The sequence below is a fragment of the Ostrea edulis genome, chromosome 1, assembly GCF_947568905.1.
Source record: "Ostrea edulis chromosome 1, xbOstEdul1.1, whole genome shotgun sequence".
In the NCBI taxonomy this organism is placed as follows: domain Eukaryota; kingdom Metazoa; phylum Mollusca; class Bivalvia; order Ostreida; family Ostreidae; genus Ostrea; species Ostrea edulis.
Window position 1 is genome coordinate 64,431,032 of NC_079164.1, and position 16,505 is coordinate 64,447,536.

At 35.6% G+C, this 16,505-nt stretch overlaps 1 protein-coding gene across 1 annotated transcript; it reads right to left on the reverse strand.

The window, feature by feature from the left end:
- Window positions 1–533: 533 nt before the first annotated feature.
- On the reverse strand, window positions 534–16,475 carry LOC125647431 (beta-1,4-galactosyltransferase 1-like). Its single transcript, XM_056143988.1, has 6 exons — window positions 9,660–16,475; window positions 9,252–9,331; window positions 4,297–4,503; window positions 4,027–4,214; window positions 694–816; window positions 534–561 (listed from the first exon to the last, which is right to left on the reverse strand). The coding sequence occupies exons 3-6, from the start codon at window positions 4,489–4,491 to the stop codon at window positions 534–536; spliced, it is 534 nt and encodes a 177-aa protein (XP_055999963.1). The 5' UTR covers window positions 4,492–4,503; window positions 9,252–9,331; window positions 9,660–16,475.
- Window positions 16,476–16,505: the final 30 nt, after the last annotated feature.

Here is a 16,505-nt window from a genome sequence, read left to right on the forward strand (position 1 = left end):
TTAGCAGCTGACGGTTTCGTATTACTATATTCTATAGACTGTTGATTGTCTGATACATCACCGAGAAGGGTGGGTCAAACTAATACGAGAGTGACAGTTCTTGCTGAACGGGAAACCATTGAAAAGGATATACATAATGATCAGTATCATAATACCTATAAAGAATACTGAACTGAGAATAAGGCAAATACGGACGCTTAGAAACACCAGAGGTAGGATCAAGAGCCTTCTGGGAGTAAGAATTCCCTGTCGACCGCTCATATCCACCATGGATCTTAAATCTTGATAAGTATAAATGGAGTAATAATGAAATATGTATTCAAAGTCAATGCGTCTGACAATATTAGTATGAAATACGCCAGATACCATTCGACCTAATGACAAATTGTATTTGCAAATAAAATCATTATAACGACCATATAAATAGCGAAATACTGACTTTTAAGTGCGACGGTTGAGTCCCTAAACATAAACTAAAAACCCAAGTTACTGGTGCTGGGTTTTGTGGCTGCCTGAATGAATACATTTTTGTGCTAAGAAGTATCATCTAACAAATCCCTTCTAAAGTATAAAAAAAACAACAACAAAAAACCAATACTACAATGTATCATATTTTTTTTATTTATAGTAAATAAGCTTACCAAAGTCTTGAGCATAGTTAATCAAAAAATTGTTTATCACCGCGTTTCTAACCTGTAAAATATGTCATCAACTTCTCCACCCCATCCATAATACAAATTTGAAAAACCATTAACTGCTTCAAAATGCGTTCGAAGCATTGCAGAAACGCCTCCAAAGAGCTTAATATCTGGTAATCTGAAAAACCCCAGCATGCATGGTTACGAAACTTTCCTAAGAATGTTCCTAATAAACATCTTTGGAAAATTTTAGGATGATCCTAAGATAAATTTAGGCATGTTTATTAAGCGGACTTAGGGTTATCGTAAATTGATACGTCCTAAGTGACTTTTAAATGGTCTTGTGATAGAAAGAATAATAACGTTAACGTTTAGGAAAATAAAGTTTTTTCTGCACTGAATATAGATTCCTAACATTGTTATTTCGGATTTCAAACATTTCGGTTGAGCATCACTGAAGAGACATTATTTGTCGAAATGCGCATCTGGTGCATCAAAATTAGTACCGTATAAGTTTTACATTATGAACAACATATTATGATATAATTTAATAGCCTGGCATGCGTGCTTTTTCAAAGTTTATACCAAAAGAAAATTTAATGAATCTGAGAAATACTAGTGTTGTGTAGTCCTTTATGGATTCAAAATTTCTATACCATGAAAAATCTAGAGAAGCAATAAAAAAAATCCTTTGCCTGATCTACGAATTCCTGAATCGTTGAGGGGGAAGCTTAAGGTATCCATAAGTTAAAACTGACTCAAAACTGTTTTTCCCAGGCTTCCATTTCCAAAGGGCAGTCACCCTATATATATATATATATATATATATATATATATAGATAGATAGATAGATAGATAGATAGATAGATAGATAGATAGATAGATAGATAGATGGATAGACAAATATATAGATAGATATTTAAAAATGTGGACTGAAAATGAAATAACTCGCAAAGCCAAAGAGGACTATTTTATTAAACTTTTAAATCCAAGCCTTGGTAGAAAATAGTTATTTGAACAAATGAACTACAATTTAACATATTATTACACCTCAGTATGAGAATGCCATGCAACGCGTAATCTGATTGGTCTAGACGGTCACGTGCCAGGGAGGACAAAACTTCATATCTCCCTCTCAGACATCATATTTCCCTATCATATTTACCCCTTGCGCAGCCTCGTGCATTTTCCATAAATTTAACGTCAAGGTAGACGAAGTGTATTGTGACGTCACAATAAGTCCGAGTCATTCTACTTTCATAGTTCGTAAGGCACAAAATATGCGGGTCTCTGATACACAGTTGAATGCATGGTTTTGATTGATACAAAACGAAGCAAGTAAATCAGCATTCAAGGAGAATGGAAATACAAAAACTGGTTATCATATCTGATTATCACTGTATTTCGTTGTTTGTACCTTCTACTGTAATACGTTGACGGCGCGGTGTCACCGTTAGGACGATCTAATGCCTCGTTCACACGAAGAATTTAATTCGCATTAAGCGTAAGTTAATGCGAATTAAATCTGAACCGCGTTCACACGGAGATTTTAATGCGCATTAGTTTACTTCGAATTAAAATTGACGTCGCGATTTAATGCGAATTAAATTTACTTCGCATTAGCTCCGTGTGAACGCTAAGCGAAGCTAATTCGAATTAAATGTAGACGCATGCGTAATGGCCAATTTGGGTCACATGCATCATACCCATGGTCAGCTATATATATTAATGTTAGTTTTGTACGAAAAACTAAGCAAAATGATAATAATCACTATTAAAAACATGTACAAACAGAATGTCATTAGGTAATGTCAGACGTAAATCTGTGCTCTGCATAGGCATACTGAGTAATACATGTGGAAGGAATTGTTTTTAAATACGACAACAATGTTTTAAAATAGTGATAATATGATTTTCTTTTTTACATTTTTTAAAAACAAATGTGCCGCTCATTGTTAATTTGTATACCATATGACGTCATAGTAGACTTATAATACGTATTAGTAATTAAAAATTACGTCACAACAGTAGTCAGCGGAATGGTGAAAAAGACGTTCCGAAGTTTTAAAATTGGGCCCATGAAGAAACAATATATTGTCTAGATTGAATGCTGGTTGTCAGAGGAAATAACAAGTAATTTCTTGGAAACATATAAATAAACACGACAAAAAACTCCTTATGTGTAGATCAGTTATGTATGTAAATTGTAAACATGTAGTATACTACATATAGGCCTATATATAGCGTTTTGAACAAAGAATTCTGCATCTACACAATATTCATTAAAATATCTATAAAAATAATTTTCAATAACATAGTCTATTCTATTATTTCGCGCACCCTTTAATAGAGATGCATACGAATTTAATGCGCATTAGTTTACTTCGCATTAAATATTACCGCCGTGTGAACCCTATTTAATTCGAATTAATTTAATGCGCATTATTTTACTTCGCATCAAATTTGATGCGAAGTAAAATTTAATGCGCATCCGTGTGAACGAGGCATAAGCTACATACAATGTATATAGATGAGCGGACTCCAATTTCAAATGCACTTTTGAGTCTTGCTTTGTTTCGGTATAATAAACAATTTATTGCATGACTGTTCGGGAGATATGAAGATTTATTCACCCAAGAAAAATCATATTCCCCTCGGGCGTTGCCCTCGGGGAATATGATTTTTCTTGGGTGAATAAATCTTCATATCTCCCTCACTATCATGCAATAAATGTATAATATTTTCACAAAATATGTGGGAATTATAGACAATCAGACAATTACCAAACGCTACCGGTTAACGTTATTATGATGTCATAAAGGATTTGTTTAACTGACGACATAACAAAGACGTTGCTAAACAACTTTTGTATATTTGAACTGCCTGATGAACCATGTAGACATAGAGAAAGCGCTAAATGATTGTTTTTATGGAGTGTGTCATTCTGATTTTCATTATATATATATATATATATATATATATATATATATATATATATATATTGTTTGTTTTTAAATAACAGTGTCCGGTCGGGAATAAGATATTAAATATATATAATGATGTGACAGCTACTTCAAAAGATGTTCTAAAGCACTTTTGTGAAAATTGGCGATGCAGTTTTGAGAAGTTAAAACTGGAAGGACGGCAGCAAGTCATCTAAGTGACTCGGGTGGCCTAATATTTGGTTTTTATAAGTTAAGTCTGTACAAGTCAGGGATGCCAGAAATTTTTATATTATACCAGATTTATCCGAAAATGTGTTATTCACAATGCAAGGTGTTAATTTAGAAGAACGTTCAATATTTGTTTCGCACACTTATCAATTTTATTTGCTGAATAAAGCTATTAGGGTAAAGGCTAAGCTCATTCAGTTTGTTTATTCACGTACCTGTAATTAAATATATCAATTGCTGCAGACAAATGGATTGGACTGTCTATACATCCGTACAAGATTTTATCGTTTTCAGGTACAAGATCAACATCATGAAAAACAAAACACGAGTAGTTATCAACTTTTAATGCCTCTACGTATCCTATGTTGAAGAGCAACCCCCGATTGAACAATGTACCATTGCTCTGTAAAAAATATATTCATCAGTAAAGAGATTAAAATGTGTGAATATGCACCAAACATTTCTGTTTATATTATATCATATACCTGTTCAACTATAAAAATGCCATAGTCCAAGAGTTGACGTTGCAGCATCGGGTGTAAAACATACAACAGGATATTAAGATGCTCCTGTCTATTTCTATAGGGAATCAGCACCGCTACTTTGTGTCTGGACAGACATTCTTCTGGTTTATGTCTTCCTCCTGGTTGTAACCACTTAAACATCATAGGTCGGAACATCAGCTGTATCAACTTGAAGACATGTAAAACAAATTACCCACAAAAATGTATTCTTTATATACCTCGTAATACAAACAGCTTAAGTATCGTTCATACCTTCAATAAACTGTACATTGCCGTATAATATAAGACCAGCGAACATTAAGTGACAGGAAATGAAATATACAGCATTCGTGATGTTCATGTTACAGTCAAAATACTTGACGTTACGATGGGCGATCTAAGCTTATCGCCGCGCACGGATGAGACCATTGTTCAGAATGTTACTTACAATGTGATGGACAGTACACAACTTCTGAACTGCCAAAAACAATGACAAAAGACAACTTCCGACCTGTCTTTAACGACTAATAAGCATGACAGACAGCTTCTGAACCACCCAACTCCCTAACTAGGGATGGGGAAATACAATTTGAAAGTGTGCATACAAAGATAACAATGAAAAACAACTGATCCTCACCTGCTCAGTTTAAGCTACAGATAATTTAAGGTTTAGAAAAGAATCGGTTGGAAAACAAAAGAATACATAAAGTATGTATGGTGTTATCAGTTCATGTACAACTTTGTCTTGAATATAACATTTTGAATACATTTATATCACAAATATGCATTGAGCATATAATAAAAATAATAAAAAATCAGTTTGTTACGTTTTACATTTAATAGCCTTCTCTAAAATAATATGTCCATTAGCCACATAGCTCACCTAAGTCACCTTGGCCCATATTTAAGTTTTTTCCCTACATGTTCGCATGTAAAACTTTGATCCCTATTCTGGTCCCAACCTACCCCAGGGGACCATGATTTTACAAATTTAAATCTACTCTATATTAGGAAGCTTTCGTATAAATGTAAACTTTTCTGGCTAAATGGTGGTTGAGAAAATTTTGAAACATTTTCCCTAGTATACATATATATTTATATGTAAAACTTTGATCCCATATTGTGGCCTCACACTCGGGAACCATGATGTTAACAAACTTGAATCTGCACTATGTCAAGAAGCATTTATGTAAATGTAAACTTTATGGTCTAATGGTTTTTTAGAAGATTTTTAAATATTTTCCCTATATATTCCAATGTAAATCTGTGATTTCCTATTGTGGCCCTCCTAGCCCGGGGGACCATCGTTTTAACAAACTTGAATCTGCACAAAGTCGGGAAGCTTTCATGAAAATATAATTTTTTCTGGTCCTGTGGTTCTTGAAAAAATTTTGTCTATATATTTGTATATAAAACCTTGATAGCCTATTGTGGCCAAAACCTACTCCTGGGGGTAATTATCTAAACAATCTTGAATCTACTTTATACCAGGAAGCTTCCAGGTAAATCTCCACTCTTATGATCCACTTATTTTTGAGAAAGGTGAAGATAACGAACAGTAATCAATCTCATAACTCCTATAAGCAATACAAAATAGTTGGGCAAACACGGACCCCTGGATATACCAGAGGTGGAAGCAGGTGCCTAAGAAGAGTAAGTATCCCCTGTCCACCGGTCACACCCGCCGTGAACCCTATATCTTGATCAGGTAAACGGAGTTATCCATAGTCAAAATCAGTGTGTCAAGAACGACCTAACAATCCGTATGAAACACGTCAGACATCATTTGACCCAAATGAAAGATTGTATAGGCAAGCTAGATCGTTAAAACGACCATAGAATTTGCGAAATGCTGACTTTAAACAATATTGTTGAAACCCCTGCACCATCAACTTGTTTGTCAGTAGTTTGCCTCGATTTAAAAACAAACCATACACAGAACAAGCTCTAGTGTATCGAATCAGTTGAGAGATATAAACACCACATACAGGTGATGATGGAATATTGCTGCATAAATATGGGAAGTTGACAATGGAGAAGCTGAAATCATCCCGTTTGTCATAAAGTTGAGTTGTTAGTTTGCCGTTCATATCTACTTTCAATAAAATATCTAAGTATGAAACAGAAGTGGACGACCCTATGGTGTCTTTTATTTCGAGTTCACAGGGATATATCGAATTGACATATGAATCAAAGTTATTATTAATAATAGATAAAACGTCGTCGATATATCTAAATGTCTAATTGAAGGCCACAGCAAGAAATTTTTCTTCTCACGTAGAAGTTTTTGAATAAAGTCTCCTTCATAGAAGTATAAAAACGGGGCAGCTAACAAAGGAGCACAATTCATGTCCATGGGAATTCCAGAAGACTGTTGAAAGACCTGATCACTAAGGACTACGAAGATATTATCAATGAGAAGACTTTCAAACGTTTCCCCTAAATATTCGCATGGATAACTTTAATCCCCTATTGTACCCCCACTCTGCCTTGGGGGTAATGATTTTAATGAACTTGAATCTCCACTATATCAAAAAATGTTCATGTAAATTTCAACTTTTCTGGCCCAATGGTTCTTGAGAAGAAGATTCTTAAGCGACGCCACCCTATTTTGCATTTTTGTAATTATCTCCCTTTTGAAGGGAGAATGACCCTTTAATTCGAATTCCCTTCACCCAAGGATGATTTGTATAAAGTTTGATTGAAATTGGCCTATTAGTTCTGGAAAAGATGATTTCCCTATATATCAGCATGTAAAACTTTGATTCCGGGGCACCCTACCCCCGGGGCCATAATCTGTACAAACTTAAACCTACTTTGTACCAGGAAGCTTTCAAGTAAATTTCCACTCTTATGGCCAAGTGGTTCCTGAGAAGAAGGCTGTTAAAGATTTTCCCTATATATTCACATGTAAATTTTTAATCCCCTATTGTGGCCCCACCCTACCCCAGGAGGGCCATGATTTTAACAAACTTGAATCTCCACTATGTCAAGAAGCTTTCGTGTAATTTTCAGCTTTTCTGGCCCAGTGGTTCTTGAGAAGATTTTTAAATGACCCCTCCCTATTTTTACATTTTTGTGACCATCTCCCATTTGAAGGGGCATGGTGCTTTTTTGAACATATATTTGGATCTCCGTCATCTAAGGATGATTTATACCAAGGTTGGTTGAAATTGGCTCAGTGTTTCAAGAGAAGTCGAAATTATGAAAAGTTTGTAAACGTACAGACGACGGAGAACGGGTGATCAGAAAAGCTCAGGTGAGCTAAACAGTTTGAGTAAAATGTTAAATTTAGTTCTTTTTCTATCCCGGGTTCACTGGTGTCTATCACACAATGGTGTAATTGGAACATCCTCTTATAATTTGAAAGGTAGCAAAAATGATTCGACATATCCTAAGTTTGATTGGGGTTCCCGAGGGTACCAATTCCGATTGAAATGATAATAAAGTAGTCATAGAAAATACTGTAATCAGAGAGCTACATTCCTTTCCTATTTTCTGACGGTGATATATGATTCTGTTTATGTACGTCTCGCATCTTAAAAAAGTGTTATGACCTATGTATTTTATTTGATAATTTGTTAGGTTTAACTCTAATGAATGGAAATAAATACACTTTTTAAACTTGTATCAGATAAAACTGCGAGTATGGAGTTACCTTAAGTTAATAAATAGTTCTTAACAAACATGGTAATACATTCTAGGCACATATTCTCCAACATACGGAATTACGGGGACGTCGGAAAGTATTTATCATTAGGGAGATGAATTGGAAAGGGAAGGGTGAGGGGGTAAGACCAATTCAGATTTCCACCAGCATCTTGATAGTATCTCTTTTTATCATAAATCTGATGACACGGTATGAAATGAAACGAGGTTAATTTCATGTGCACTTATCACATTGATATGTTTTGATTTAGCAGATATGCACTCTATGTCTATGTCTAGTCATTATCCTCGGTTCAAATATTAAAGAAAAGGTGTCCAAGTACTGATTGTTCTGGGGTTGAAAAAAAATCCAACAACATTTATTGACTCTTCTTATCGAAAAAATGCTTAGGAAATTTAAAATGAATTCAATTTGGTTGAATTATACCACCTTCACACTCACGGATTTTTCTCACGAGTCCTTACGGATCTCCGACTCGTAGTCAATCGCAAGCATTCGTAAATCACTCGTTGGTATCCGTTAATAACTCGTCACAACTCGCACACACTCGTAAGGATCCGTGAAAGTAGGGGACATTTGTTTGACATTTAAAAAAAAATTTCACGATTGTCCACGGATTTCATTTTCTGTAAAAAACTTGTAACAATCCGTAAGTATCGTAAACTGGTCGCAAGAGCACGTAAACTGCTCGTAAGAATCCGTAAAACTAGTTTACGAGTTGTTTACGGATTATTACGAATGCCTAAGTGATACATGTATTTACAATTTCATTCACGTCAGGTTACAATCGCTTTACGGATTGTTTAGAGTCATTACGAGCACTTTACGTATAGACACGATTACTTTAGGAGTCATACTTAAACTTAACGATTAAGGAAAGGTATAAAATACGCAAAATATAACAGTTTCTTTCAGTTGTTATCAAGGCATCAAAGAAGGTACACATCTTGCATACAATATACATACATGCTGTTACAAGTAATGTCAGTTGTCGAATGATGATACAAAGCCAATTGCGAACACTTTTGAGTCAAAAACGTAAACAATCGTAACTAACTCCTAACTATTCGTAACAGCACGTTATCAACACGTTAACAGATCGTGATTACACGTAAAAGCTAAGCGAAATCGTAAATTACCGTAATAATCCCTAAAAAGCTCGTAAAATGTCGTAAATTGCTCGTATTTATCCGTGTTCACTCGGAACAAATCGTAAATGTGTGCCGTAAATGCATTGCAACTGTCACTACCTGTTTTAACGACTTACGTGTGTCGCGGCCGGGATTGGAACCCCGGGCCTTCCGCATGCGGGGCGAACGCTCTAACCTCTCGGTCACCGCGGCGGTCCTATACAAATACGATGGGAAAAGAAAATAATTTATTCAATAAACTGATCAATAGATATTCAATAAAATCAATCAGATTGGTGGTAGTTCATGATTATTTCAAAGTGTACATTTACAAAACAACAGAAACATATCATTTATCTGCTATGACTTTGAAAAACTAAAACCAATAATAAATCAATAAAATCAATCAAATTTTGATTTTATTGATAACCGGATACCGACATAACAATGTAGAACAGGCAAACCGGTGGCCCAATGGTACACACAGGCGCCGGAAGTCCAAATGCGTGTATGACATAATGGACTTGGAATGGTTTTGGACCTACCTGATGTCCCTGTTCCTCCGGGGGATTGCTGCTGGGTAATAGTGCCGGTACTTCCTCGTACCACACAAGGCACTCCAGACACAGTTTCTACCTCCGTTTAAAAGAGGTAGAGAGAGAAACCAAGCCGTGCTGAGGCTAGTGATTCTCCAATCCATATTTTACTTTGTACCGTAGACAAATTCACTGACTTAAAATGGCGACCAGCTTCGTACACTGACAGCCCTTCGTCGTAACAGACAGACAGGGGAGGAACAACAGGCCAGATGAGATCCAAATATTCCTTTTTATCTCCCCTGGTCCGCAGCACACCCGACAATGCGACGAAGAAGGTAGTAAAGGAATGCCAAGGGCATTTTCTTCTCTGGTTTGTGTATATTGCTGAAATACCAGAGGCGATGAATCTGTAAAGGTAAAAATGCTAGGCGTAGATTACTGCAATACAGGTGGAAAATAGCATGTAAAGCATTAAAATAGTAAGAGGGTGGGTGGGTGGGTTTTTGGCTGCTGATGTTTGTCGATGATGTCGGAAAAGGAAACGTAGGGCAAATGAGGTTAGACAACTCATTAAGGGATTGGCTGTGCTAACCTTAAGTTGTACCTTCGCTTATTCCGCTTAATATCATGAATTGATGACGGCCGTTATGACAAAAAATACACATGCTATATCGTAAATTAATAGAGATTATTTTGATACGAGGATAAAATAATCAGCATTAATTTAACAGAAAACTGGCTTGCTCCTCGTATGTATAATAGGAACAAATGACCACTAGTTTCCCGAAACTGGTCCAAGGAACACAAGATGTCTATGGTGGACAAAATTTTATTGAGGTTTTCACTATAGATAACAGCAAACAAATCCCATATTTACATAATACGTTTTAGGCCTTGAATTGATTTGGTCACCAAGAATGACTTAGTTGGGTCTGGCAATAGCCTTATTTTGTGGAGATATGACAGGGCTCGCACATAAAGCTGGATAGTGTTGGTTGAGAGGTTTTGAAGTGAAAGATATGCAATAAAGTACAGTGTGGTTTTTATTGTGATGGGCCAGGAGTTAGGAAGCTTGTAGGCCGAAATGAAGTAATGGTATTTATGCAAGACTGACATGTATGCTTTTTTGGTATTTGTGGATATTGCGGTATCAATAAGCCTGGCTGATTGGGATTCTAGATCCTCCAGATGTGGTTTGGTAGAGGCATGGGTCTGAGGTCTGCTGAGGGGACCAGGCGACGAAATTTGGTCCACGTTTGAGGTGTTATCCCCCGCCGGTAGTTCGGCCACGTTGACAATGGCGTCTGGCGTGAGTGGTCTGTGCTGCTGCCTAGGGGGCGAAATCCGAGTTTTCGGTCGGCCCCGGCCTCTGGAAGGGGAAACCCTCTGCTCGGCTGCCCTTCTTTTTGAAGGCGTTCACACTTTTCTGCGAATTGGCGGCATGATTGGGAGGATTTAGACTGAACGATTCTCGGAGCGATTTTTTGGCTGCTGATGTTTGTCGATGATGCCGGAAAAGGAAGCGTAGGGAAATGAGGTTAGACAACTCATTAAGGGATTGGCTGTGCTAATCTTAAGTTGTACCTTCGCTTATTCCGCTTAATATCATGAATTGATGACGGCCGGTATGACAAAAAATACACATGCTATATCGTAAATTAATAGAGATTATTTTGATACGAGGATAAAATAATCAGCATTAGATCAAAGGTTATACATGTACATACGTAAATATACTCCAATTTCAAAAGTTTTATAAAAATATGTCAATGTATAATTTTTCAAAATTTATCGGGGATGGGGATGTACTTGTTGTTGAGCTTATAGCTTTTAAAATAATACGTCAACATATGATTTCTTACGCAAATCTTTTTTCTAAGATAATATAAAAAATACCAATAGTGACATCAAATGGAATTTTCAACAAGATTATTCCCCCCACATGTTTGGGCTCACATCTAATTTATCAAAATAAATGATTATATATCATTTCATATTATAAATATAACTTATCTTGTTTATTACAGGCAATTGTTTAGAAAAATGATTATTAAAAAAACAAAGAAGAAGTATATTTTCATTACTGTTGATTATATGTGGAAGGGGTATTTACTTTTGAGGGACAATAACAATAAAAAATAGCCTGTTAACATATATAATTTTCGATGTCTATCAATTGTTGGAATATACATGTACCATTTTATCAGAATTTAGTCCATTTAAAAAGCCGAGTATACATCTACCAGAAATGAATTCAGAGGGAGAACTAATTTCTTGATTAAAAGTGCACAGAATTAGCAACAATATGCTTATTTTAGTAATATCTATTAATTTTGATCGGGATCGATACTTTTCTTCTGAATTTTGGTCATTTCATTTCGATTTCTTTTTAAAATGTATTTGTCTTATTGGCCTATATCTTTTTTTCTAAATGACACGTTTCTTGAAGATTTTAGTCGTAAATTTAGAATTAATATTTGGAAAAAGACTTTCATAAATATTGTTTTATTTATAAAGAATAGAACATTTGCACGGTCTTCTTCGCGGGTTTAATTAGAATTTGATTTCAGGCATCAAATCAAAGCGGTTTGGATTTTGAAATCTCTTATTTGCAAACAATACACATTATTTATTATTCCGAAAATAATCACGGACATTTTATATAAGATAATTGAAAGCTTGTATCATTTTTTCGATGGTGAAATCATGCTTCATACAAGGCGCTAAAGCGAGTCATTAAATAAAATTTTTGTGTAATGAACCACCTTAAAGAATCCTCGCTGTTACGACCCCAAGCGCTAAGCATAGGTCTTTTGTTGTACTATACGTACGGCTACAGTACAGTTGAATGATCGACAAAGCGGCGTAAAACAATATACAACGAAGTTAGTGTGAAAAAATAGTCTAACTCAATCCAAACATGCTTGAATAATTTTAAAATTGATATCTTTCTTTAACTAAATTTTGAATTTCCCGTCAAGGAATGTATGTGCCATTTCAGCTAACTTGTTTTGAATGTGAGTAACTACATGTACATGTATGTAAAATGTAGGCTTGCCTGACAAAATGTGGCAGGGTATTACTGATGTGGGTATACAAAATTTTTAAATTGAAAGATATAATAAACTCACCAAGAATCGGTGAATTCTGCGGACATCTACCTCGCCCATGATGATCTATAGTTATACCAGTTTCTTTAGGCAAATCAACTATCTCATTAAGAAATAAGATATCATTTTTGAATGTTGTTGGGATATGACATGAATTTGGTCACGTGATCAAATCCTATAACGCCCGAAGAGCGTTATAGTAGATTTGATCACGTACCAACTTCATGTCATATCCCAATAACATTCAAAAATGATATTTTATTTCTTATATTTATATTTTCTATTTTGATTTGTGTTCTTACCGAGCTTCCATGATTATGTAGCAGATGACCAAAATAACGATCGTAGAACACAAAATATAGTTCGTTAGAGTTTTATCGAATAAAAAATTAGGAACAATATAAAAGAAAATATAAGATAGAGATATTTAATTAAAAATGTAAAAAAAAAAAAAAAAAAAGAAAAAAAAAAAGACGAAACATGTGTAAAATAAAGGTAATTTAGAGCGTAAAGTTAACTGAAATTACGACAAGAAGAGCGGAGTAAACTACATCCGTGATGTGATTTGGTCGCGATCAGCGATGGAGAAACTGGTGTCGGTCTAGCTTACTAAGTTGAAAATGCTTGTTGATCACATATTTCGACAGAAATTCAAAGGATCTGAGAGAATTGATGGTGGATATGATGGGTCAAGTTAACGTTAAGCTCTTAGTCGGGTTTTTGGAAAGAAACAACGGTATGTTCATCGTTAGGACTCGCGGTAAACGTAGCCATGCAGGAGACGATTCAAGACAGTAGGACAGATTTAGACAAAGTGCAGGTAGGTTGCGTCTTTTATTTACCTTCAGTGTGTGTAAAAGAAAATAAAAACGAACTGACGGAGTTTTTGTTCACTTGAGAAATTTCTGTTGTAGGATTTTAATGAAGACTCGCACCAGTACCCTGACATGAACATCTAAATTGTTCGAGCCTCGAAACCAGCCTTGCTTATGATCATGCCGAGTCATAGCCGTGATGGAAGTTGCCAGGAAACAACAGGTTAACTTATCATCATAAAGTAAATAGGCTTATAACTCTGTCTACATGTCTTCGCTTCCAATATCATAGAACTTTATAAAATTGCCATGCAGAAGTTAAAAACGGTATTTAAAACTGTATAAAATGAAACAACAGAATGATATGTTTAATGTTTCTGTTTTATAAATTGATGAAATTCTTGTTTGTTTACAAAATAAAATCTGTATAAATATCCTGCTGCGTTTGTTTCTGTTATGATATCATTGCAGTGGCGGATCCAGGTTTTACGAAGGGGGGTGGGGGTGAAAGTCAAGTATTAGCCAAAATACTCAGCCATTTTGGGTGCCAATCTAGATTTTACTCGCACTATTTCTATTATTTAAATTTGTGGCGAGAGTGGGGGGGGGGGGTGTGTCTAAATCCCCCACTGCATTGCATAAGCAAGAACCCAGGTGAAAATACAGGAACTGACTTTTGAAGCGATGATTGTATTCATACGCAAGAACAAACTGATCACGTGACCAAATTCATGTCATACGAAATTGAACATCGATTTCATTAGTACTGTCATATAAGGAAGTGCATTGGCAAATGTAAATATTAGTCTTTAATTAGCAGCAAACATAGTCTTGATAACAGTAAGCACACTATACATATTACTAAAGAGAAGGCAACAAATTTAATACTTTTCATCCACATTGCCATGTTTCCATTGATTGTTTCGAATAAAATTTTCAAGATAACAATATTGGATCCAGTTCCTTTTCTATTGCGGGTTCACTGGCGTTTATCACACAACGTTGTTTAAAATATGAAATGTAGCAAAAAGGTTCGGTTTGCACACGCTTGGACATATCTTGTAGATTAGCAGTAATGTTCTGGAATTCTCATTTAGGTCCCCGAAGGTATGACTAAGGCGCAGAAAGAGGCAAATTCCATTTTATTAAAATAACAATTATATTGCAGGGAGTAAATATTAATATGACCATGGTATTATTCAAAGGATAAAATACTTTTTTGGTTTGTTAAACGGGATATGAAAGTGGCAAACATTGCAGAAAGAAAGCGTAACTCGCGTTATTACAGTGCATTCAAATTTTATCAAGTACGTAAAATGCAGGTATCATGGACCTGCAAGTTATTTTAACTTAAATGCTAAAAATCACCTGACTTTGACTTACATGTATCTCCAAATTTCTTAATGATTTCTATATTTGAAGAATGGTAAGGAAAAATTATCGAGAGAGACGTTAAACAAGATACAATAAATCAATCATCAATCTTCAGCTCCAGTAGAAAACGACATAAGAAGTCCACTGAGAAAGATTTTCTGCTTGGTAGCGAGAATGCAAAGTTGAAGATAACGAACAGTGATTAATTTTATAACTTCTATAAAGAATGGAACTGAAGAGTAGGACACACATGGACCCTTGGACATACCAGAGGTAGGATCAGGTGCCTAGGAGGAGTAAGCATCCTATGTCATATAAAGAACGGCCTAATAATTGGCATGAAAGACATCAGACAACATTTCACCCAATGGAAGGTTGTATAGGTGAATTACATCATTCTAACAACCATAGAATTTGCGAAGATATTGTACATGTCAATGAGGAAATGAGGAACTCCAGCTTCTTTTTTCAACTTGTGTGCAAGAACAGAGTAGTGTTTAACAAAGTAATGTTTTGGATGATTGAGTACGAGATATGAATATTCCTATGTCGACTTTACAACCGTCTATAATGTCAAAAAGCATAGTCTTTAATTTTACATGAGGAATTATCATGTTAAGTGTTGAAATATCATATTGAAAATAGATATTATCGGCAAATTAACAACTCAAAAACGCGATGATTTCAACTTCTCTATCGTCAACTTCCCATATTTATATAGCAATATTCCATTACCACCTGCATATGATGTTTACATCTCCCAACTGATTTCCGCCGTAAAATGCCTGAAATATTGCAAAAAACGACATAAAACCACAATCAATCAATCAAAATATTGTTCTGCGTATGATAAGTATAGTCGAGGCAGACTAATGACAGTCAAGTTGATGTTACAGGGGTTTCAACAGTCTTGTTCAAAGTCAGCATTTCGCAAATTATTTGGTCGTTATGATGATCTAGTTTGCCAATATAACTTGCCATTGGGTTAAATGCTGTCTGTCGTGTTTCATGCCGATTGTTAGACCGTTCTGGGCACACTGATTCTGACTACGTATTATTCCCTTTATCTGATCAAGATATAGGGTTCACGGCGGGTATGACCGGTCGACAGGTGATCCTTATTCCTCCAAGGCACGATATTCCACCTCTGCTATATCCATGGGTCCGTGTTTGTCCAACCTTCTATTTTATATTCCTTATAGGAGTTATGAGATTGATTACTATTCGTTATCTTCACCTTTCATATACACTAAGTTTTTACCAGCAGTAGACCGGACGTAAAATATGTTGCAAATTATATGGTCGTTATAACGATTTAGTTCGTCAATACAACCTATCATTGGGTCAAATGCTGTCTGACGTGTTTCATACCGATTATTTGGTCGTTCTTGGCACACTGATTTTGACTACGGATGACTCCGTTTGCCTGATCATGTGGTAGGGCTCGCGGCGGGTGTGGTCGGTCAACAGGGGATGCTTGCTCCTCCTAGGTACCTGAACCCACCTCTGTTGTGTCCAGGGGTCCGTGTTTGCCCAACTACCTATTTTGTATT

What these genes read in the sequence shown, in the direction of transcription:
- LOC125647431 (XM_056143988.1), bottom strand. Translation starts at nt 4,491, where the DNA reads ATGTTCCGACCTATGATGTTTAAGTGGTTACAACCAGGAGGAAGACAT. An exon ending in GCATTTTTATAGTTGAACAG is followed by an intron (nt 4,215 to 4,296) that starts GTATATGATATA and finishes TATTTTTTACAG; the next exon opens with AGCAATGGTACATTGTTCAA. An exon ending in GTTGATGACATATTTTACAG is followed by an intron (nt 562 to 693) that starts GTTAGAAACGCG and finishes TTTATACTTTAG; the next exon opens with AAGGGATTTGTTAGATGATA.